Raw genomic sequence first — 25211 nt, forward strand, 5'->3', positions numbered from 1 at the left:
TACACAAGGCCCATCCCCTCGCTGACTTTCCCTGCTCAGTAGCACAAGAGAAAGCAGGAATCACTAAATCACTAAATAGCAAGCTCCCACAGGCCGCACCCTGTTAGCGGGAGTACCGTTTTAAGCAAGCTAGCAAACTAGCAAGAAGCACAGGCTAGACAGTAAGCAACCCGGAGGCTAGCGAACGTGCGCGTGCAACGGTAACGTAAGCGGCAATAGCCCAGCCCGAAGGGAAGGCAACAATACCCACAACCTGTTAACCCGAGAGAACAAGCGTGAACAAGCCACTAGCTAAGCTAGCGTAAGCACTGAGAGACAAGCGTGCGCTAACACAAGCCTGCGCACAAGCCTGCGCAGCGAGCCTCTACCCTGAGTAACACGGGGAAGCGAGCGTGACCGCAAGCTGAAAGCCAGCGGCCCGCGAAGTTAGTCAATCTCAGAAGAAACTCCTCAGAGGAAGTTACAATCTAGTAGATGCTATTTGCACGACGGCAAAGCAACACTTAGCAGACAAGCAAGCTGGCTAAGATGGCGTAAGTACTGAGAGAAGCGGCTAACACACTCGTGTGGAGTGAGCTTACCTAGCTAGCGTATTCGCTCAGCTAATATCTCAGAGCGCCACCTCCGGGGACGACGCCAGTAATAGCTACACTACAAGCAGTATGTAGGTCCCAGCAATGCCTGTGCAGCGTGCTCATGCCCTAGGCAGTGCACACATTCATTATGCCGGTCGTAACCGGCCAGCGTAGCCTCACAGCTAACACAGCATCTGGCTGTCCCCCCCTCTCTCTGCTAACAGGAATTAGCGGGGGTTATACCGTGTAAGCTAACTAGCAGTAAGCCTGCAACGGTAAGATAGCTGGGGTGCTACGCAATGCTAGACGCTGGCTGCACGGGTGCAAGCTAGCTATCTAGCTAATCTGGAGAGCACGGCTTCTCTAGCTACTACTCTCACTTAACGTTACTCCAGCCGGAGTAAACATGCGCGCACTACACGGAGTTAGCTTGCGCCCAATGTACTTAGCACACAGATACTAACTGCACGGGTGCACGCTAGCTATCTGCAACAATACTATCACTCTGTGTTAAACAGTACTAATGCTATCTGCACGTATGCAAGCTAGCTTCCACACTTTTTTGAGAGTGGACCTTGGTCAGCTCCCAAGCCTATCATTCGCTACCCCAGCCGGGGTAAACGTGCGCGCTCTACACGGAGGTAGCTCGCGCCCAATGTACTTAGCACACAGATACTAACTGCACGGGTGCACGCTAGCTATCTGCAACAATACTATCGTTCTGTGCTAAACAGTACTAATGCTATCTGCACGTATGCAATCTAGCTTTCACACTTTTTTGAGAGCGGACCTTGGTCGGCTCTCAAGCCTATCACTCGCTACCCCAGCCGGGGAAAACGAAACACGCTACACGGCGGTAGCCTTTTATACAGGTGTTAGCTGTAAATAAGACACTCTTAGCTTTTAGATGACTTGTTCCGATGCCGCTGGTGAAGAGAAACAGGATCGGGTCCTTGAAGCCTGCAGAATCTCATCCACGCAAAACCTCTCGAGGTGGGCAAAGTGAGACGGAACAAGCCCTTATTTCCTTAGCTTCTGAGAGCGCTAATTTGAGCTAACACGGAGCTTTGAGATAACACGTCCTCAGCCTAAGAAACGGTTAGAGGCTGTCCCTGGGGTGAGCGGACGTGACGTAGTCACACGGGTGGCCGCCTCAGCCCCAGGGGGTACCACGCCACCTACTGGTGGGCTGCGTACACAGCGGATAAGGCACTAGAGTGAGAGCTCGAGTTTGAAACAAAGTAAAACGAAGAATAGAGGTTGCAAATGGTAAATTGCTTGTTAAATCAGTTAGTCAAGATTATGCCTGACATTATTGTTGTCGAGTAGCAATGATTGAAGGTTGATGTGCTGAGCTCAATCAAACTGATGTTATTAATTTGCACTGCTCTGGCTAACGTCATTAGGCATTGATTAACTGAATGCTTTATATGCTGTATAATTTAACTTTTCATACCTGGAGAATTTGCCTGTTATGTGGGGAAGTGCTTAAAAGAAGACCAATGCATTATTGGGAAGACCATTTAAAAGCATGTGAAGATGTAAACTTGTGATGAAGCACTGTAAAAACAACATGAGCTGTTGTAACAACCTCCACAAGGCTGCAAAACATAATTTGTTATGTATAAAATGTTAAATTTAATGAATGTTCAATAAATACATTTTATATTGATTGTTTAGGCCTAATTATTTGTAAAGTCACAACACATTAGAGATGTGTGTAGTTCTTCATAGATTTAGCCTCTTCATTTTGCTCTCAAGTGCACCTAGGTTGATGAATTTTACTTTAAAATGTACAAAATCCCCCCGGACCCCCCTTGAGGGTCCAAGGCCCATCCCATAGCCAGCTACTTTTCCTATCTGGCTGGCTACTCAGAAATGTGGGCGAACCCCCTGATATACCTTATATGATTATATTATATTATATGATTCAGATTACTACTCATATTTTGTCTTGTATATCGGTCACGGAAGCTTATAGTTTATCCGCCGTTATAAAACGGCTCTCTCAAATCAAGCAATCTGATTGGTTCACAGCCATTGTATAAATCCAATAACCCACTCCAATAACTCATGGCCATGGGTTATTGAGTTGCCATGGCAACTCTTACTAAAAGGCTTTGGTTACCTCAAATGACAGTGTAGAACAAACAAATGGCGGAGACAGCTGTCAGATCCTTGTGAATCGATCTTCGCTTATAACTTTACTAATACTTCGCAGAAAATTATGTTTTGTACAAGAATAGACGCGGGCTAATGTCTTAACCCCTCTCTCGCGCGCCCTCACTCTTAACCCCGCATTTCTAAATAAGACGTAACGTTAGTTGGTGTTGGCATACGGCTCTGGTGTCGGGCTTTGCAAAAAGCTCTCAGCTTCTCAGCAAGCGCCAGGATTGGCCAATGTCAACTTCAGTCTCCAGAACGATCCAATCAAATCACCCGCACGTCTATCTTCTTGCTAGAGGTCCCGCCTTACAGTAGTGTTTCAACTGACTCTATCAGAATACCATGCCAGTCGGACTTATAGTATTATTATTATATTTATATTATCATACTTGGAAACCGTTTCATAAAAGCAATATAGCACTTGAGCAGCGTGTGTTGTGGCATATATCCCGCTGATCAGTTGTTATCCCACGAGGCCACAACACACTGGCTCTCATGCCATATTGCTTAATTATAACACTGCTGGTGCCACGAGAGAACAGGGGTTCCAAAAGCACGCACAAATCGCTTGAGGGACAGCTTCGAGACTCCACGAGACTCCACGAGACTCCTTAACATACACAAATAGTGTAGTAGCTGTACTGTACCGTACTGTAACTGCTACCATTACGAAGCCCTAGAAAATAATTATTTAATTATGTACTTGCATTTAATAAAACATTTTATTCTAATAAATCCATGTGTGTGTGTGTGTGTGTGTGTGTGTGTGTGTGTGTGTGTATGTGTGTGTGTGTGTGCGTGCGTGTGTGCGCGCGCGTGTATTTATTGTGAAATTCTAAAGGATGTGTATTTGTCCCATTAAAAGGACCCCACCCTTCTGTATAGCCTCATGGTGCCTTTTCAACTTCTATTGTTCTAATTACATCTCTCTCCCAGTTAACAGTATCCCAAAATCATAAGTTTGTGATGAAATAGCCTATAGTGCAGTGCAGGCTTTCAGAAAACCACAAAATAAGTTTTGAGCAGCACAGTCCACACATGTGTGCTGTGGTTTGGTGAAGTTTGGACAAAATTAGAAGGTGAAATAGCGGTTTCTGTTAAATAGGCCCCACCCACAACACTTTGCAAGTCGATTATATCGAAACGGTGCGGTTTTTCAAAAAACGGCAAAACAGGTTTTGTGCAGGACAGTCCACACAAGCTGTGTGATGTGGTTTGGTGAAGATTTAACAACATTTGAAGGAGAAAGTGGAAAAAAAACGCTTTGGGAGAAATTCAAAATGGCGGGAAATCTAGTTAGACGGAAATGGGTGGGGCCTCTATCAGCAGATGCGGAATGACCCATGGAATCCAGGGAAAAAATTGTATTGTACATGCTACGGTTCAAAAGTTATGGACCAAAACGTAAAGAGAGCTGTTATAGCGCCACCTAGTTGTCAACAAGTGTAATTTCTCCACCCATAGTAAAAGGTGACCTACCTACCAAGTTCGGTAGCGGCAGGTCTTATGGTTTCTGAGTGGGACCAAATTGGCTTGCAAATTGCTGACTAAATTGGTGACTAAATTGGGTGGAAAAACCCTGTTATAGGGCCTGCGCCCTGCGTGCACTTGCCAAAAATATCCTGTCAGCCAGGAAGCACTGACTGCCAGAAAAACGGGAAAGCAAACGAGATTTGGGCAAAATGGCTGTTTTGGGTGGTGAGACTCCCTCTAACCCACCTCTAGCAGATCTAATCGGGGCTTTATCACGCTGCCTGTGGGGAGCGGCGAGGGGGGCAGAGACACTTGACCCCGGCTGCAGCGCTGCAGTTAGTTACTTGAGCTCCATCTCCCAGGAGCAGCGATCCGTATCACACTGTGTCACACAACTTCAGCTCACTCCACTTGATTTCAGCACAGGCTTCTACAGGAACGCCGGCCAGGCAGTGCTTCTGTCTCTCAGCCCTGCCTCTGTGTGATGAGTCTCTCCTCGACAGCAGGTAACTAAAGTGCCTTTTAAACATGTTATCTGGATCATGTCAGGCTAGACAGAGCAGGATATTTTCAGGTTTTGCCTTTCTAAACATGAGGGGTCTTTGTTAAGAAACAACTGGATATGAGCAGTTTTTTCTGCCAGTGAGGGGGGGGGGGTCGGCTGTGATAGGAAACAGCTTTAGCGAATTTGTAACCAAACCAGGGATTCCACTAGCATTTTTTCTGGCCGGCCAATTGAGCCGCAACATTCCAGAATTCCGGCCGGCCCAGTCAAAATGTAGCCTATTGAAAAAAGATAGATGTAGCCTGATCATTTCATAAATACATAACACATTATTGTATAATTCTTAGCAAACGAAATCTAAATTTTAAATCATTTTTTGATTTCCAAATAATTTTCTAACTATTCACTGCGGTGCGGTCTGCGCAAAGGGAGGAGCTGCACGCACACCGCTCCTTATTTAATTAATTAATTCGGTTCGGGTTTGCAGACCCATTAAGATTAAACAATAAAACACAAAAAACAAAAGCTATTATCCAACAAATGTATTTTATTATAGTGAATGAACTCGTCACACACTTTGTGAACTGAGTTTGTCATATATTCCCGTTTAATTAAGCCTATAAAGAACACTGGCGGGCCTACATTAAATGTCTAATGTGAAATTAAATAACTTGAAAGATAATCTAAATTAAGAAGTTGCCTAACTGCAACAAGCCAGAGATGAGACGTGCAGTCAGTCAAACTTTATAGCCTATATATTTTCTGAAGCGGTCTGACACGATGACGAGGGACTGCAGCTGGTTGACACGTGGGCATCCAACTCGCTTTCAGAACGGACTTATAGCCTACTTCACAACATGAGAATATTTGCTTTACTTTCAACTGAAGGGCAAAAGGTAAGAATATTGTGTTAACGAAATCCCTTGTTGCGTGTTGTGAGCTTTGAGACGATGCGCTCCATAAAGTGTTCAGACAAATAAATGAAAGCTGCCCATTAAATACTCCATGGCAAATCAATTGAGGTTCTAGTAGGTTATTTATGCTGAAATGATGTTGATATTAGTGGCTAAATTAACGGACATAATAATAAGCTTTACAACCTGCAGAGGACTTCTCTGTCGCTGCGACGCTTGCGGCAGTTTCTTCATGATCAGTGCTCCGCATGTGCAAAGCAAACTTGCGATTTTTATCAGCAGCACTTGAGGAAACCGTGAGTTTGCTCGTTGATATAAGCGATTGCCCGAACGATTCATTAATTAATTAATAAACTAGTGAACGTGAAATGAGTCACGAAGAGCCACACCCGCCCACTCAGATGCGGATAATAACTTGCCACTGTTAAACATGAGCTGCGATTGCGTGGAAGCGGATCTTATACCGGTGGTCGAGGTAGATAAGATATGGAGTCGCGGGAGTGCGCGTAGGCCGGCTAATTGTTGTTTAACACGTTCACTGCCATTGACAAGTTGATACGTCAAAAAAAAAAAAAAAAAATTGACGGTGGGACGTTGATCTAACCCTTTTACGTCTCTTATATAAATATTGGAGCCGCCGAACGTGTACAACCCATTCCACCGACCCACTAAGTGGCGACAGTGCTGAGCACTAGAGACTCCAGACTAGAAAAAGCCGAGCCAAAACTGCAGGGGAACGCGCGATGAAACCATTCTCATACTGTAAAATGGATTGGCGAAAACTTTCGCTTTCGCACTGATTGCTGGCGGTGGGGGATTGCAAATTTGCATAATAGATTATGGGTGCAACACACTTTGAAACACGCAGCATAAATAAGACCAGAATCGCAAAAGAAACCCCGTTTCTTGGGGTTTCTCAACCGAAACCCCAAGAAACGAGCGAGCCCATCCTCGCCCAGCGGCCGCCTGCAGACAGGAGCAGCAGCAGGAGCAGCAGCAGAAACGAGCTTGTGACACGCCCGCTGCAGCCAAGAAGAACACACACGGAGGGAGGAGTTTGAAGTAGAGGGGGTTTCCTGCTGTTATGGAGGAAATTACTGTTCAAAACTATTGTTTAGATGTCTGACGTCTTACTGATGCCAAAAATGAATGGTTAAAGTGACTGTTCTATCGAATTTCACAAAAAGCTATTTATCTCAGCTTAAATTTTCAGACGCTGAAACCATGCTGTATTCAAGTGCTAATGCCTACATAACTACTAACTCTACAAACTAACTCTTTTAGACAGAGAAAGCACACATTCTATTAGTTCTTTTGAGATATTTTGTGTTCACAAAATCTTAGCAGAAAAGAATCCTCGGGTCTTGAAAGATGAGCCAGAATCCTCAAAAAAACCCTCTGGCAGAAGCTACCTACAGTAAAAAAAAAATGGCTGGCAGTGAATGTGTTAACATGCAGGCCAACCGGCTAGGAGCAGGTTATAATACGGATTCCACTGCATGTTAAGAAGTGGCTATACTGTCTCTTATCGTGTGTCTCCTTGGCAGCAGGTAACATACTGTCTCTTATCGTTTGTCTCCTCGGCAGCAGGTAACATACTGTCTCTTATCGTTTGTCTCCTCGGCAGCAGGTAGCACACTGTCTCTTATCGTTTGTCTCCTCGGCAGCAGGTAACATACTGTCTCTTATCGTTTGTCTCCTCGGCAGCAGGTAGCACACTGTCTCTTATCGTTTGTCTCCTCGGCAGCAGGTAACATACTGTCTCTTATCGTTTGTCTCCTTGGCAGCAGGTAACATACCTGTCTCTTATCGTTTGTCTCCTTGGCAGCAGGTAACATACTGTCTCTTATCGTTTGTCTCCTCGGCAGCAGGTAACATACCTGTCTCTTATCGTTTGTCTCCTTGGCAGCAGGTAACATACTGTCTCTTATCGTTTGTCTCCTCGGCAGCAGGTAACATACTGTCTCTTATCGTTTGTCTCCTCGGCAGCAGGTAACACACACTGTCTCTTATCGTTTGTCGCCTCAGCAGCAGGTAACAGTCTCTTATCGTTTGTCTCCTTGGCAGCAGGTAACATACTGTCTCTTATCGTTTGTCTCCTCAGCAGCAGGTAACATACTGTCTGTTATCGTTTGTCTCCTCGGCAGCAGGTAACATACTGTGTCTTGTCGTTTGTCTCCTCGACAGCAGGTAACACACTGTCTCTTGTAGTTTGTCTCCTCGGCAGCAGGTAACACACTGTCTCTTATCGTTTGTCTCCTCTGCAGCAGGTAACATACTGTCTGTCCTTACATACAGAATGGATTGCAGAAAGGTGCTGGCAGCTCAAATAAGCGCGTTGTGTGTGCATGCCGCCTTACATGGTATCTGAAGGACACACTGGTTTCTCTGCAGCCGGATGAGGTGTTAGATGGCATCTGATGAGGAAGTGACCATGCTGTGCTGCCCTCTCTGTCCTGAGGCAACCAAAACTTTTCCCTTTCTCTCCTTCTGAAGCCGTTTTCACACATGCGTACAGGAAAATTACCTGTAAATCAATATCGGCCATTTCCCGGAATTTCCCTTCACACCTGAGCGCTCGCATCTGTGAATATAGTCGTCAAATAGCCTGTATGTTGGGGGGCGGGGGGGGCTTATTTTGGGGGTCGGCAAAACTCTGATGGTGAAATAAGTTCGCTTGTCACACAATAAATCACACTCGTTTGACTTAAGAGGGCATGTAAGTTGTATCCTTCACATTCGCTAACCAGTCTTTGAACTGAAATCTTTGAAGAAGTTGGGATCCGTGTCTGAGAGAAATCGCCTGGCTGTTCTTTTTACAGACTGGCTTCGTTTGATGTGTCCGGGCTTGCCTTCGCTGTCAGCAACGTAAGCAAAATACTTCCACATTTCGCTTCGTGCATCTGTGTGATGAGTCTCTCCTCGACAGCAGGTAACTAAAGTGCCTTTTAAACATGTTATCTGGATCATGTCAGGCTAGACAGAGCAGGATATTTTCAGGTTTTGCCTTTCTAAACATGAGGGGTCTTTGTTAAGAAACAACTGGATATGAGCAGTTTTTTCTGCCAGTGAGGGGGGGGGGGTCGGCTGTGATAGGAAACAGCTTTAGCGAATTTGTAACCAAACCAGGGATTCCACTAGCATTTTTTCTGGCCGGCCAATTGAGCCGCAACATTCCAGAATTCCGGCCGGCCCAGTCAAAATGTAGCCTATTGAAAAAAGATAGATGTAGCCTGATCATTTCATAAATACATAACACATTATTGTATAATTCTTAGCAAACGAAATCTAAATTTTAAATCATTTTTTGATTTCCAAATAATTTTCTAACTATTCACTGCGGTGCGGTCTGCGCAAAGGGAGGAGCTGCACGCACACCGCTCCTTATTTAATTAATTAATTCGGTTCGGGTTTGCAGACCCATTAAGATTAAACAATAAAACACAAAAAACAAAAGCTATTATCCAACAAATGTATTTTATTATAGTGAATGAACTCGTCACACACTTTGTGAACTGAGTTTGTCATATATTCCCGTTTAATTAAGCCTATAAAGAACACTGGCGGGCCTACATTAAATGTCTAATGTGAAATTAAATAACTTGAAAGATAATCTAAATTAAGAAGTTGCCTAACTGCAACAAGCCAGAGATGAGACGTGCAGTCAGTCAAACTTTATAGCCTATATATTTTCTGAAGCGGTCTGACACGATGACGAGGGACTGCAGCTGGTTGACACGTGGGCATCCAACTCGCTTTCAGAACGGACTTATAGCCTACTTCACAACATGAGAATATTTGCTTTACTTTCAACTGAAGGGCAAAAGGTAAGAATATTGTGTTAACGAAATCCCTTGTTGCGTGTTGTGAGCTTTGAGACGATGCGCTCCATAAAGTGTTCAGACAAATAAATGAAAGCTGCCCATTAAATACTCCATGGCAAATCAATTGAGGTTCTAGTAGGTTATTTATGCTGAAATGATGTTGATATTAGTGGCTAAATTAACGGACATAATAATAAGCTTTACAACCTGCAGAGGACTTCTCTGTCGCTGCGACGCTTGCGGCAGTTTCTTCATGATCAGTGCTCCGCATGTGCAAAGCAAACTTGCGATTTTTATCAGCAGCACTTGAGGAAACCGTGAGTTTGCTCGTTGATATAAGCGATTGCCCGAACGATTCATTAATTAATTAATAAACTAGTGAACGTGAAATGAGTCACGAAGAGCCACACCCGCCCACTCAGATGCGGATAATAACTTGCCACTGTTAAACATGAGCTGCGATTGCGTGGAAGCGGATCTTATACCGGTGGTCGAGGTAGATAAGATATGGAGTCGCGGGAGTGCGCGTAGGCCGGCTAATTGTTGAGTGAGGCAACCAAAACTTTTCCCTTTCTCTCCTTCTGAAGCCGTTTTCACACATGCGTACAGGAAAATTACCTGTAAATCAATATCGGCCATTTCCCGGAATTTCCCTTCACACCTGAGCGCTCGCATCTGTGAATATAGTCGTCAAATAGCCTGTATGTTGGGGGGCGGGGGGGGCTTATTTTGGGGGTCGGCAAAACTCTGATGGTGAAATAAGTTCGCTTGTCACACAATAAATCACACTCGTTTGACTTAAGAGGGCATGTAAGTTGTATCCTTCACATTCGCTAACCAGTCTTTGAACTGAAATCTTTGAAGAAGTTGGGATCCGTGTCTGAGAGAAATCGCCTGGCTGTTCTTTTTACAGACTGGCTTCGTTTGATGTGTCCGGGCTTGCCTTCGCTGTCAGCAACGTAAGCAAAATACTTCCACATTTCGCTTCGTGCATCTGCTTACAAGCGTTGGGCGGCTTGCAAGACTCGAACAAGCCTTTGCCATTTTCACTATCTGTGTCCCTGTCGGGCTGGACTGAAGGACTCTGGCCAGAGAGCGAGCAGAGAGGGGAGGGGGGGGGGGGGGGGGGGGGAGCACGCCCACACATGAAGCAGCCATACCGCTCTCATGACATCCTAGAAACTGGTGAAAAGTCTGCGATGACGGGGTCGCGCTTATACCGGAAAACAACTTTCACACTCAAAACTCATCATCATGGAGGACTAATGGGTCAGTCTCCAGCTGTTGTCCAGAGATGCAACAGAGAGAGAGGTAATAGAGATACCAGAGTTTCAATAATTGAAAGTGTTTAAGATAGCTACACACACACACTCACACACTCACACACACACACACACACACACACACACACACACACACGCACACGCACACACACACACACAGTCCCAGTATGAGTCCAGGCTGTCAGCTGTGCTGCCTGGCTGAGTGAACTGAAGTCACTAATGAAGCAGCAGCTTGCCAACATACTCAAATGTAATGACTGAACACGGCTGTTTTTACAGAAGGCATTTTCAAACAATACATTTGTTTTACATATTGGCAAATAAACACTCAATTTGTACCACTTCTCCACTTCTCTCCCCCCTGCTGGAGACTTGGCAGCAGGTCAGAAGAAGATTGAGCTGTTTCCCCTTTCTGTCTCCATTCAGTGCACCCTCCTCCTCCCCTCCGCTGTACATGTTCTCCTTAGCATACAGTATGGGTTGTTTTATTGTTTGATGGTAATGGTAAATGGTAAATGGCCTGCATTTATATAGCGCTTTTATCCAAAGCGCTTTACAATCAGTAGGTAGTCTACATTCACCCATTCATACACCGATGGCGGCAGGCTGCCACGCAGGGTGCCTACACACCATCGGGAGCAAGGAGGGTTAAGTGTCTTGCCCAAGGACACAATGGCAGCAGCTGGGAGGGAGCGGGGATCGAACCACCAACCCTTGCGTCATTGGCCGACCCGCTCTACCTCCTGAGCTAAAGCCGCCCCTAGTGCAGTGATGGTGCAGTGTGTGTGTGTGTGTGTGTGTGTGTGTGTGTGTGTGTGTGTGTGTGTGTGTGTGTGTGTGTGTGTGTGTGTGTGTGTGTGTGTGTGTGTGTGTGTGTGTGTGTGTGTGTGTGTGTGTGTGTGTGTGTGTGTGTGTTTGTGTTTGTGTGTAGATGTTCTCTTTACGGTATTGGTTGTTTTATTGTTTGATGATTCAGTGGTTTGGTCAGCATTTTCTTCTCCTGCTGTCTGCGTGGTGTCCAACCCAGTCACCAGATGTTGGCATTAAAGGCCCATTCCGTAACGTCTGACTCTTACTGACACAGGTGGCCATTAGAGTAACTTAAGCCTTTACATTCAGCAAAGTTGAGTGGAAGCATCTTGTGCAGTCAAGGAAGGGCCCATTCATTGCCTATGAGCTGCGTTATCTTGTGTGGCTAACGGGTTAGCTTGTCTGGCTAACGCATTAGCAATGCCATAGCGTCCACATTTCCTTGCACGTCCACATGCCTGTGCAGAAAGTCGGTCAAGTGGTTAACGTTATATGCCAATTTTATCAGACACAGCCTACATAGAACCATATTTCCATTTACTGGATCAAAATACTGCCAAACTGCGCTGGTTTTATGAGATGGCATCTCCTTTCCGGTCCTTTCCACTATGTTACAGCCAATGCTGCTCCACTCCCACTAACACATGCCTGGTTTGTTTACATCCGGGCATGTGGAGGGGGGCTACAGTATAGTGGCTGCTAAAGACGCAACAGCTCCCGCCCGCATTGTTTATTATTATGATAATTTAATTATCGTTTAACTGACTAGTATTTCTCGTGCCGACTAGTGAGGGAGTGCAGCAGTTTCACTTCCCTTCTGGTTGAATGATTTTGCCTTCAAAATAAAATCACCACAATGACCAAAAAAAAGTAATCTAACCCAACATATGGACATAAGAACATTAAGAGGAACCTCAAGTTTAATGTTTGAATCAAAAGAGACCAGCAGAACAAATACAAAGTAGATGCCACGGTTGTGTGTTATTTTCTTGAAACACAATTTTTGAAATTGGCCAGTTTAATGGCCTTCTGAGTGATAGGAGCAAGCCTAATATAGTTTGAGTACAATAATTCTTCAGCACTACAATATCAAAGGATAATATGTAACTAAATGCAATACCCTTTTCCAAAGGTATATACAATTTGTGTGTGACATCAGTTCAAAAGCTTTTATTTTGAAAAGTTCTGTTCGGAAGTCCAAATGATTCTGCTGCTTACTTTATCCAACCAGCTGGAGGCTGCAACTTAAACCACAGGGATGTTAGTAAATTCGAGTAAAACACAGACTTCGCTTATCCCATGCGAATGCACCCACAGACGTCGGGGATGATTTCTAAATCACATGAGGTCCCCAGGTAATAGGGCTTAGGTTTTCATGTGTAAAGCCCTATTCGCATGGTTTCATGGTGTACATGTTAATCTTCAACCATTTACACATATTAGTTAGTACCTTAATTAACATGTTAAACGCTTAATAAATAAAACATTAATTAATTAAGGGGTTAATTAATGCATTTTTAATCATTAACCAACCCTTAATTAATGCACTGTTATTGAAAAGTGTTGCACATTAGTTAATTAATGCTTACTAAGCTTGACTAGCCCTGTTAATTAAGGGTTAATTAATGCTCATTAAGCATTAACTAAGCATTAGTTAACCATTAATGAATGTAGCCTACCCTTATTGTAAAGTGTTACCAAATACTCTACGGTGGCCAACGGGACATTAGGTGCATGAATAGATGTAGCTGTGTGAATATTTGACAAGTCAGCGTAAAAATGAGTACAAGCTGAAATGGTACTCTTAATATCAAGAGCATTTTTTTTAATTCCTCTGGCATTTTCTGAACTTTTCAACGTCCATTTTTATTCTATTGTTTTACCCCCAAGAGCTTCAATTAACCATATGGAGCCCAGCAGCCTGAATGTGCTCCTGTGTGTGTGTGTCCGCGCGCGCGTGCAGATTTGTACATGTTTGCATCTTAAGCCTTCATTGTGTGTGGTTGTACTCACATATTCATAGGTGTGTGTGTGTGTGCGTGTGTGTGTGTGTGTGTGTGTGTGTGTGTGTGTGTGTGTGTGTGTGTGTGTGTGTGTGTCTGTATTTGTCCAGGTTGTTTGTGTGGGTGGGTGTGTGTGTGTGCACGCTTCAATGTCACACACAAATATATCAAGCGATAAGCAGTTGACCTGTGGTTGGACTTGACACCATTTCCATATTAGCTGGGGTGATAGAGAGCACGGCCCTGCTGGCGGTGCAGTGCCGGTGTAGGTACAGGATCTACTCGGCCTGACAGATTTGTCTCGCCCTACCGGAAGTGCTCGGCTCGGGGTCCACAACAGGGTCTAACCCTAAACCTATAACCCTAACCCTGATTCATCAGTCTATCATGTCTGATAACATCAGTAGCTTAGCGTTAGCTTGTTAGCTAATCTAAAGATGTCAGCCATTTTGCCCACGTTAATCCCACCACGTGCCCGACGTATTACACACAATGCGTGCCCAATCCGATCTTATAGCCGAGACAAAATTGCACCGACACCGGCCCAAGCCTTTATGGGGCCGTAAGCAGAATTTGATTTGGGGGCCCCCACCACCTCGGTGCTGCCAATACTATTGTCAATGTTTGCCAATTTATCCCCATGCTGCCCTATTGGCTGCCCCGGTTGCTGCTCCACCCGCTGCCAATCTGGGGAGAACCGAGACTAGCACCATGCTTCCTCTGACACATGCACAGTTGCCAGCTGCCTCTTTTCACCTAACAGGGGAAGCTTCACTGGTAGGACGTAGCATGTGGGATCACGCTATCCCACCAGTTCCCTTCCACCCTGACCAGGAGGAGGCACTAGTGCAGTGACCAGCACACATAAGCCCAATCCGGCTTCCCACCCTCAGGCAGAGCCAATCGTGCCTACTGTATATAGACGGCCAACCAAGCCGGAGGTAACACGTGGATACGAAGATTAAAACAATAAGATTAACTAGCCAGTCTGTACACAATATTGTGTTTTTGTATGAGTAATATTGACATATAATAATACATTATATTGAGAGAAGAAATCAAGTGCTCTTGGGGGCCCTACGCAGGTGGGGGCCCTAAGCAAGTGCTTAGTTTGCTTATGCCTAGGGCTGGCCCTGGGCGGTGTTATAGAGAGTGCGGCCCTGCTGGCGATGTGATAGAGCACAGCCCTGGACAGTGAAAAGGCACTAAAATGTCTAAACAAGCCTGTCTAACTGCCTGCAGCTGCATAGAAAGCATGTCACATAATGCGGCTGTCAGACATCTTTCTGCAAACGGCTCGTGCCTGTTAGAGAGCTGGGTTTGCTGTGACCAGTGGAAGCTCACTGTGAGTTATACACAGATGTGGCCATTAAAAAGCCCCACTCTTTACTACATGCTCGCTGAATTAATGCTGCACCTTGGCTCGCAAGTTTTGCTCTTTTTTCAGCAATTGGGATTTACAAGGAATAGCCAGGTGGTGACTCAATGTTTGAGACATTTAAGTTTGGTTGAGAGGGAGGAATGACATACTGTATTTCTGGCTGTTCCCTGAACCATTAAAAAGTTGCACTGGTGACTCACAACAAGCTACACTGTGGGAGGAGAAACAGCCAGAGGAGAGAGTGGGTTTATTCAAACTATAGGCACAGATTCCTAGGCTCACTGTGACACAGTGGGATTTATGACATCACAGTGGGACATGGGACAGACAGACAGAGAAAAAGCAAACAAACAGAGCCCCAGCTCCCATTTATATACTGATGATGATGATGATGATGATAGATACTATTTGCAACATTATGAGATTTATGACATCACTGATGATGTCACAGTGGTAAGTCGAGAGTTATGACATCACTGATGATGTCACTCATGTCTTTTGATTTATGACATCACTGATTATGTCACAATTGATTTATGACATCACTGATGATCTCACAATGAAAGGGTCACAATTGGTAAGTAGAGAAAGAGTTGTCACCAAGATCGTGACTATCGTGTCTAACAGACACCGCCCACCTTAGGCAATTTTGATGATGATGATTCCCTTATCATATCAGTAATGACAATGTACATATTTTATGAAAACACTAATACAGTACTTCTACCATTACTGCTAATAATAATTGCTGCCATTTACATAGCACTTTTCTAAGTACTCAAATGCTTCACATATTGGGGGGGGGGGGGACTCAACTCATCCAACACCAGCCAGTTTGCGCCAGAACATCAGCTATCTCATGAGCTGGACTGAATGAGCCAATAAGTAAGGAGGGATGATTAGGTGGTCATGATGGAAGGAGGGCCTGTGTGGGATTTAGCCAGGGCACCGGGGTTACACCCCCCAGGACACCAAGGTTACACCCCCAGGGCACCGGAGTTACACCCCCCAGGGCCCCGGGGTTACACCCCCCAGGGCCCCGGGGTTACACCCCCCAGGGCACCGGGGGTTACACCGTTACTCTTGCAAAGAGAGCCCATGGGATCTTTAATGACGACAGTCAGAACCTCGGCTTAACGTCTCATCTGAAGGACGGTGCTCGCTCACAGGACAGAGTCCCTGACTCTGGCCTGTGGCATTGGGGATAGGGAGATTATTCATGAGACCAGAGGGAAGAGCACCTTCTACTCGTCCTCCAACACCACTTCCAGCACCATGGTCTCCCATCGGACTAACCACAGTCAGACCTGCTTAGCTTCCCCAGCAAGCCAGCGATGTACAGTGCAGGAGCCACGATGCTATTATTGCTAAAAATTATGGTATTGTTAATAAATATTAAAATAATATTTATGTATTTATTTATTTATTCATTATTATAGTGAAAGGCAGCATTTCCAAGTGGTTTATAAAAAAGAGGGTATAAATGGGAAAAGTCATTCTAAAGTGGTTAAAAACAAGAAACTTGTGCTGAAATGTGTAGCATTATGAAGTGAGTGCTGTTAAGTACGGTGGCCCTGAAGTGCAAATCACAACCGCAAATCAGAAAACACAACGACAAATAAGAAAACACAACGATAAATAAGAAAACACAATGACAAATCAGAAAACACAACGACATATTACTAAACACAACGACAAATAAGAAAACACAATGACAAATAAGAAAACACAACAACATATTACTAAACACAACGACAAATAAGAAAACACAATGACAAATAAGAAAACACAATAACATATTACTAAACACAACGACAAATAAGAAAACACAACGACAAATAAGAAAACACAACAACATATTACTAAACACAACGACAAATAAGAAAACAACGACAAATCAGAAAACACAACGACATATTACTAAACACAACGACAAATAAGAAACAACGACAAATCAGAAAACACAATGACATTAACCAAACCGGAAAAGGTAGGTAATCTCTGGTGACATGAATCGTCGCTGATTGGACGAAGGAACTGGTCCGTCCTTTTTGAACCGGCAGGACGTTTCACTAGTTTTCGAAACATGAGCGCCACCGGTGAAGACGTACTTGCCGCTATTAAAGAATATTTTGATGCAGGACATGCATATGACGTGATACTGGATATTATGCTGTCGACAATTCACAATATTAATATGAGTATGTGTACGTTGAAGACACGTTTAAAAGAAGCAGGGTTGTATAGACGACTCAACTATTCTCCACTACCTGAGGTGAGGCGTGCCATTCTGACCGAGCTGCAAGGACCTGGGCAACTGTTCGGCTATCGGACTATGTGACAGGTTTTCCAACAAAAACACAGACTACGCGTTAAACGTGATGTAGTGATGAGGTTGTTGAAACAACTGAATCCACAAGGGACGGCTTCGAGAACACGCAGGAGGTTACAAGACGTACGTATCACTCCATGGGTCCAAACTACATATGGCATGTATATGGATACGATAAACTGAAACCCTTTGGCTTGGCCCTCTCAGGATGTATAGATGGCTTTTCAAGAAGAATAATGTGGCTCGTTTGTGGATCAACAAACAACAATCCATCTGTCATCGCTCACAACTATATGTGACTCCATCATTTTGAGTCACATTGACCCCAAAACACATTTTGAGTTTTATACACTGTTGAAAAGAGGATAATGTAAGCTTTCTGGGGATATAAAAATTATCTTTGTACTCCAAAGATTGAGTGAGATGCACCCGTTTATGTCTTGACTGTTTCCAAACTATGTTTTTGAGAAAAACGGCCTCAAAGTTTGACATCAATTCTGAAACATTTATTAGAGAAATCATTCAAACATAAAAAAAAATAGTTGTCACTACCACCACTACTACTCCTACTATCACAACTACTGCTACTACTACTACTACTACTACTACTGCTTACTACTACTGCTGGTGATTGATGATGTCACCAGTGATGTCACTCAAGCACTCAATGATGATGTCATCAGTGATGTACCTCAAGCAATTGTGATCTACTGCTACTACTACTACGCCCACACCTCAGGTGGGATTGGGCTGAAATTTTTTATGACCGTGTGTTATGATCTGGTGAAGGTCATGGGAAGGTCCAGTTGGTTTCCAGGACATTCCAGGTGGTTTCCTGGAAGATCCTGGAAACCACCTTGAAAGTCTTTGAAACCATCTCCCCAGGTCGGATTGAGCTAAAAATCTGTATGGTGGTTTTATGATCCGGGGGGAGGGTCAGGTGGGAGTTGATCTTCCCAACTGCAGAACCAGATATTTTTCAGCTACAAAATGACATACCATTATGATATGCCCCATGTTCAGAACATAACATTCACCATGTGGTATCAGATGGATTTACAACCCTACAAATTTTGTTTAGCTAAGAAATTATTTCCTCACATTTTTGTGTCTCAGATGCTCTCTCTCGCTCTCACACACACACACACACACACACACACACACACACACACACACACACACACACACACGCAAAACCACCTGTTTTATAATCTCCTGCACCTCTCTCTCTCTCTCTCTCTAACATTATTATAGGCTATTTTGCTGAAATCATTTTCCTCACATTGTCTCTCAAGATGCTCATGAACACACAAACATTTAGCTGTGATTTTCTCATGTCCATTGATTATCTGGAAAACACTATGCCTACTATAGCCTTTACAAACAAACAAATAAATACATGAATTAATTTATCAATTAATTATGTAGTCTATAGCATTACTAATTTCTTTAATTTGGTTGCTCTTCTCATCTGGTCAGGGGTGAAGTGCTAAGGGCTTCTGTTGTAAAGTTTGCAGTCACACTTGTAGGCTACTCCCGTGCTTTTCTCAGTTTAATCTGAGATTGCATTTCGCCATCGGGTCAGAAACGAGTGGTATCTTCCAACCCACTCTCATCATCATCATCACGACCTTCATCGGAGCTAGCCCCCGCCCCCTGACAGCTGGTGAAATAATCTGAAATTAGCTGTCCAATTGCTGTCTGGTTGCACCTCTAACAGGAATTTAATTTAAAAGACGAGCAATGCCTTCATTGTGCAAATTTATGGTTACTTTAAGTCCTGTCACTTCACAGCCTGCCAAAACTGACAGATGACAAACACTTGCTTTTTCTCCTTTTCTTTTTTTTACTCTGAGGACACTTTGCGTGTCGAAACGTAGTCTGCTTGTTGCACTTGTACATATTAAATTGCCTAAACTTTGACCATGTGCTCCAGATTACTTTTTTCACATGTTGACTCAGTCCGTCCTCTGAAACGCACATCCGAAAGGCACCTGTCTGGCGTGGATCGTCAGCTGAGGCGCAGTTTTCTACTCCTTTTATTTTACTTTTTCTAAAACACGCCAGAGGGAAATCCATACATCCATACATGGACATAATGACAGCTGGTCAAGATATTGCTATGCAGAGAATCAATAATTTTAGTGGACGAACATGTATAGGAGAGGTTGGGAGAGGGAGGCACAGAGACAGAGGCACGGGCTCACCAGTTCACATCTCACCAGTTCCTTCGTCCAATCAGCGACGATTCATGTCACACCTGAGAGTACCTACCTTTTCCGGTTTGGTTAATGTCGTTGTGTTTTTTGATTTGTCGTTGTGTTTTCTTATTTGTCGTTGTGTTTAGTAATATGTCGTTGTGTTTTCTGATTTGTCGTTGTGTTTTCTTATTTGTCGTTGTGTTTAGTAATATGTTGTTGTGTTTTCTGATTTGTCGTTGTGTTTTCTTATTTGTCGTTGTGTTTAGTAATATGTTGTTGTGTTTTCTGATTTGTCGTTGTGTTTTCTTATTTGTTGTTGTGTTTAGTAATATGTTGTTGTGTTTTCTTATTTGTCGTTGTCGTGTTTTCTTATTTGTCGTTGTGTTTTCTTATTTGTCGTTGTGTTTTCTTATTTGTCGTTGTGTTTTCTGTTTTGCGGTTGTGATTTGCACTTCAGGGCCACCGTAGTTAATTCCTCAAATCAAGTCCATGTTTCATTGAAATAAAATTAATTTACATAACGTAATTTTTTTTACAGAGGGTCACCATATAGTTCAAGGACTTTTAAGGGCACATATGTGTTCTTACATACACTGGAAGACAGAAAAACCAGCACTCAAAATAAATCCTTTTGGTTTTTTAATACCTTCAGTAGCAGCAGTCAGTCAATGGACATACGTTTCGGCACAAGCCTTCCTCAGCATTGGCTGAGTCTCCCTGTACCTGTGGTCAGTCTAAATATTTTATCTCCTCATATCCTCGACTTGACCTGCCAGTATAAGCCCCCCAACACACGCGTGCACATGCTCGCACACACACACACACACACACACACACACACACAATTGAACCGCAAGAAATCTGGAGATTGTATTTATAATTGAAAAATCATAAAGGTGCTGTTAATTTGTGAAGGTTATCTCGTTGAACAAAACCTGTAAGTAGGCCTATCTTAAACGTCTGTTAACAACAGACCTCATTTCAGGCATCCAACCAGAAATCCCTTCAAAAATCTCATTGACTTGGAGAGGAGAGGACCGGGAGTGCTAAAATGCTAACTCATTTCTGGGTTTTAGATCTGATTCCTGCAGCACTCTATTAATACAGGCATAAATCTACAAGCATATGCTGCTCTCATAGACTGTACGTGCATGGTCCTCCTCTGTCTAACACTGTTTCTTGAAGCACAGGTCCGTTCTGCTGCAACTCAACAGCGCTGCTTAATCCAGAACCTTACTTCCGGGAACTATTGCGAGCTAAAAAATAAAAATTAATTGGAGTGAATGGAGATGACGTAACTCTTATATCTCTATGGATCTGGGTCCAGCCTAGTCCACACATACACAGGTATTTTTGAAAACAGGTTTTTTTCTCCATAATAATCGCATCCACACAAGCACTGCTTTAGAAAATATTTCCTTCCACACGTAAACGCAAATACGCTGAAGTTACAATACTTAAGTTACCTAAATGCAAACACAGTATATCACCAGCTAGCGAGCAAGCTACAGTAACTAACGTGCGTTACAATATAAGGTGATATCATACATTTGCCAGTTTGGACTTATCAAAGTCAGAAATTGTTCACCCAAAAATGTTTCATATTTCATTCAAAAATGAGATACCACAAAATATTGTCATCTACACAAACGGGTGTGAAAGTAAAGCTGATTGACTAGAAAAAGTTAAAAATACTTTAACTTAGAAAACACTTCTGTCATTGTCTTGTCAGTCTGAATCTGATGGATTTCGGGTAGCACATCATCATCAACCTTTATTTAAACAGGCAAGTTAATTAAGAACAAATTCTTACTTTCAATAACGGCCTGGTTAAGCACAGACATGTCCAAAATGGATTAATAGTGCTTTGAAATTAAATCCCATAATTATGCAGGCAGACACTACAGAACACAGCAGGATCTGAATCAACAGCTCTGTGAGGCATGTCTTTCTCATATTAAACCCTCACTCTGAAGCACTACAGAACACAGCGGCATCTGAATCAACATCTCTGTGAGTCATGTCTTTCTCAGATTATACCCTCACTCTGAAGTAGACACTACAGAACACAGTAGCATTTCAATCAACAGCTCTGTGAGTCATGTCTTTCTTAGATTATACCCTCACTCTGAAGCAGACAAACACTACAGAACACAGCAGCATCTGAGTCAACAGATCTATGAGTCATGCCTTTCTCATATTCAACCCTCACTCTGAAGCAGGCAGACACTACAGAACACAGCAGCATCTGAATCAACAGCTCTGTGAGTCATGTCTTTCTCAGATTATACCCTCACTCTGAAGCAGACACTACAGAACACAGCAGCATCCAAATCAACAGCTCTGTGAGGCATGTCTTTCTCAAAAACCCTCACTCTGAAGCAGGCATCGTATTATGCACAGCAGCAGCCTAGTGTGTGTGTGTGTGGGTGTGGGTGTGGGTGTGCAGTGTTGTGCAAGTTCACACTTCACAAGAGCTAGCTCAATGTTCAGCTCACGGCACGCAGATTAAAATTATAGTTAATTAGTTAATTAACAAGTTTCATAGTTCACAATTTTGAACTTTCTAAGTTCACAGTCTCAAAAAATGAGCAGATCAGTCCATGAGCAGTTAAAAAAGAAATCCTAATTGTGTGTCAAGTCAGCCAGAATGTAAAAGTAGTTCATTCAAGAACACTCAAGTCATAGAATTAACCATTTATTGTATTATGAATACAATGCATACAATTATGTTTGGCGTTGAAGGCTCCGCTCTTAGAATTAATTTAATATTTAATGTAATATTTAATTAATTTAATTCTCCCTGAACTCGGCTCAGCAAGCATGCTACGCCGAGCAGGGAGAGCAAGCAGAATCCCCCATGGGAATAAAATATTCCAGATACATTTAAACCATAGAAAGTAAAAGAGGGAGCCTAGAAGCAAGACATGGAAACATGTTAATTTTTTGAGCCATGCAGACTCCAGAGCTACAATACATGATAGTATTTGATCTAAAAGGTGGAGGCTGGGGTGGAGGGGGCAATGCGTTGCCAGCAGCCGCAACGATCAGCAAGGTGGGGAACAGATTAGTGAGTGAGAGGTGCCCCATATTTAAACGGACCGCCTTGTTGTGTGAATGACTGTGATTGGAGAATTGGTTAAACGGTGAACCAAACAGAGGCTGTCAGCTGGTACAGCTGGGGCGTAGCCTATGACATCATGTCTTGAATGAACTAATGCAGGCTTCATGTCTTCTCCTTTTGGGCTTTCAAAATAAAACACATTGTAACGTTAACCTCAATAATAATTTTGAGTAGTGCTTTACAGCCACAGGTTCACTCCATATGTAATCTTAACATCACTATTTTGATACAAGGATTGCTGTTTCATTCATTGAAATACCTTGTTTCTCCAAAGGTGAGAATGTGAATACCTTTATTCTGAAAGCAAATTGCGGTATTTCCGTTAGGCTACTAGTCTCTGTTGCTGTCTTGACACAGCCCAAAACATGAGCCCCCGTAGGCAGATCGGGGGGGGGGGGGGGGGGGGGGGGTGAGAGAAGCAGAGACAGAAGCAGGCAGCGCGGCAATATGTCAAGAGCTGGATCAGGAGAAGCAGAACCTGGATTTAATTGTATCAGGTGTGTTGGGTGCGGGGGCGGCCTGTTCTCGGCCAGCCAGTAACTGATCCTGTATTTTAATTGATCCTGTATTTTATTAGATTTTATTTTATTTATTTTATTTGATTGTATTTTATTGTACTGTATTTTATTAGGATTTGTTGGGTATATTTTTAATTGTACTAATTGTCCTTTATTTTATCTTACGCTTATTTTTATTGATTATTTACTGTGCCTTACTTTCCCCATGTTATCCTCCCCCCTGCGTGGTAGGCACACCCACGCGTTACCCGCAGACTCTGACAAGTGCATGGGGTACTATGCACTCATACTGTCATACACTTACACACATCCAGGCATACAATCACCAGTGCATATTTTATCACAGACATCTTAAGGACCGCAATGGAAATAAGCTGTTAGCTTTATTGCGTTTTTATCCTTTTGATAATGGTGGGCCTATGTATGTATATATGTATATACTGTTTGTTCATTATCAATAAAGATCTCAATCAATCAATCAATGACAGCAAAACCAGTTGTATTCTTATGTAAATTACCACACACAATGGGCAATTATCGAGGTAAGAGGTAAGAAGAGGTAAGAGGTAAGAAGAGAGTGAGAAAAATAAGGATAAGAGTGGCGTTCAGATGTTCAGACTCTCACTGTACATTCATGGATTTGCAAAAGGCTGCGCTCAGCTCACCCGTTCACCAAAAGATGAGCTTGTTCAATGAACGGCACTCTTTTAGCGCATTCATGCACAACACTGTGTGTGTGTGTGTGTGTGTGTGTGTGTGTGTGTGTGTGTGTGTGTGTGTGTGTGTGTGTGTGTGTGTGTGCGTGCGTGCGTGCGTGCATGTGTGCATCCGTGCCCGCGCATAATGTGTGTGTGTGTGTGTGTGTGAGAGAGAGAGAGCATGTTGCGTGTGACTGTATGCTTGCACACAATTGTGTGGTGGTCTGTGTGTGTGTGTGTGTGTGCGTGTGCGTCTGTGCGCGCACGCGCGCGCGTGTGTGTGTGTGTGTGTGTGTGCGTGCGTGCGCACGTGCATGTTTGCCATGCTCCATTGCGTCTGTATCTGACTCATCACAGGCAGTCTGGATTACTAAACAGAGAGAGAGACAGACAGACAGACAGACAGACAGACAGAGAGCGACAGAGAGTGAGAGACAAACAGAGACAGACAGACAGACAGACAGACAGACAGACAGACAGACAGCCCACACAGGAGATACAGGAGGAGGAAAGAGAAAGAAGGACCAGCCCAGACACTGATATCTATTGATGCTTTTCACATAATCATGAGGATCACTTGACTTTTTAGTGGCACATTATAGTCACTTAATAGGGAGTTGAGTATCAATGGTGGACTATCCAAAGAAAGTGTGACCATTCTCTCTTAAAGAGAAACTCCAAACCCAAATCTGTGCAAAGCCCCACTAGCAATATGCAAGTGAAATTGCCATCTGCTCTTGGCTGGCTGTTGAATTGGTCTTTAAATTGCCTTGTGTAGTTTGCAATTTCCACTGTCATTTGAATTTGACAATCCCATCACATAGGCCACACACACATGCACGCACACACGCACGCACACACGCACACACACACACAGCAAAATGTTCTGCCACTTAACAACACACTATCTCCTAGTAAACTTGTCAAGCAAAACAGGATTGTGCAAAAGGTTGAAGTCTTACTATTGTGAAGTTCATGACTTTGAGGATCCAGATGGTTAGTGCCAGGTTGACCAGGATCAGGATCATCAACAGCAGGACAAAGAAGTAAAGGCAGCGTTTCCTCCAGCCGTATATTCCCACTTTGTACACTTGGGGTTTCTCTGAGCTCTGGACATTGTTCCTATGAGTGCACTGTTCTTGGGTCATCTAGGAAAACACAGGGGGAGACGAGGGGTTCAATTAATATGGAAGACGACCGTGCTTTGACTTGACTTGGCGTTAGTGTCTCTATTCTACAGAGAGAAGAGGAGAGGGGATTGTTGTATTGTAGTTGAGAACAGAAAATAATATGAGAAGACAACAGAAGAGAATGTTGAAGGTCCTCAGCTCTTGGGCAACAATATCTGTGAACTACTTGGAATAAACATGGTGAATTTCTGTGCTTTCACTTGGAAACTAAGAA

The 25211-nt window shown here is 43.5% G+C and overlaps 1 protein-coding gene across 1 annotated transcript in view; it reads right to left on the minus strand.

Moving 5' to 3' along the window:
- sgcd (sarcoglycan, delta (dystrophin-associated glycoprotein)) overlaps positions 1-24955 on the minus strand; it is a gene marked incomplete at both ends in the record, with an annotated part of 474154 nt that extends 449199 nt beyond the window's left edge. Inside the window, one exon of the mRNA XM_083642995.1 lies at positions 24770-24955. Within this exon, the coding sequence (XP_083499121.1) occupies positions 24770-24955 (186 nt within the window). The remainder of the gene's footprint in view (positions 1-24769) is intronic.
- Positions 24956-25211: the final 256 nt, after the last annotated feature.

The sequence above is a fragment of the Poromitra crassiceps genome (assembly GCF_964638095.1).
Source record: "Poromitra crassiceps genome assembly, chromosome: 1".
Lineage (NCBI taxonomy): Eukaryota > Metazoa > Chordata > Actinopteri > Beryciformes > Melamphaidae > Poromitra > Poromitra crassiceps.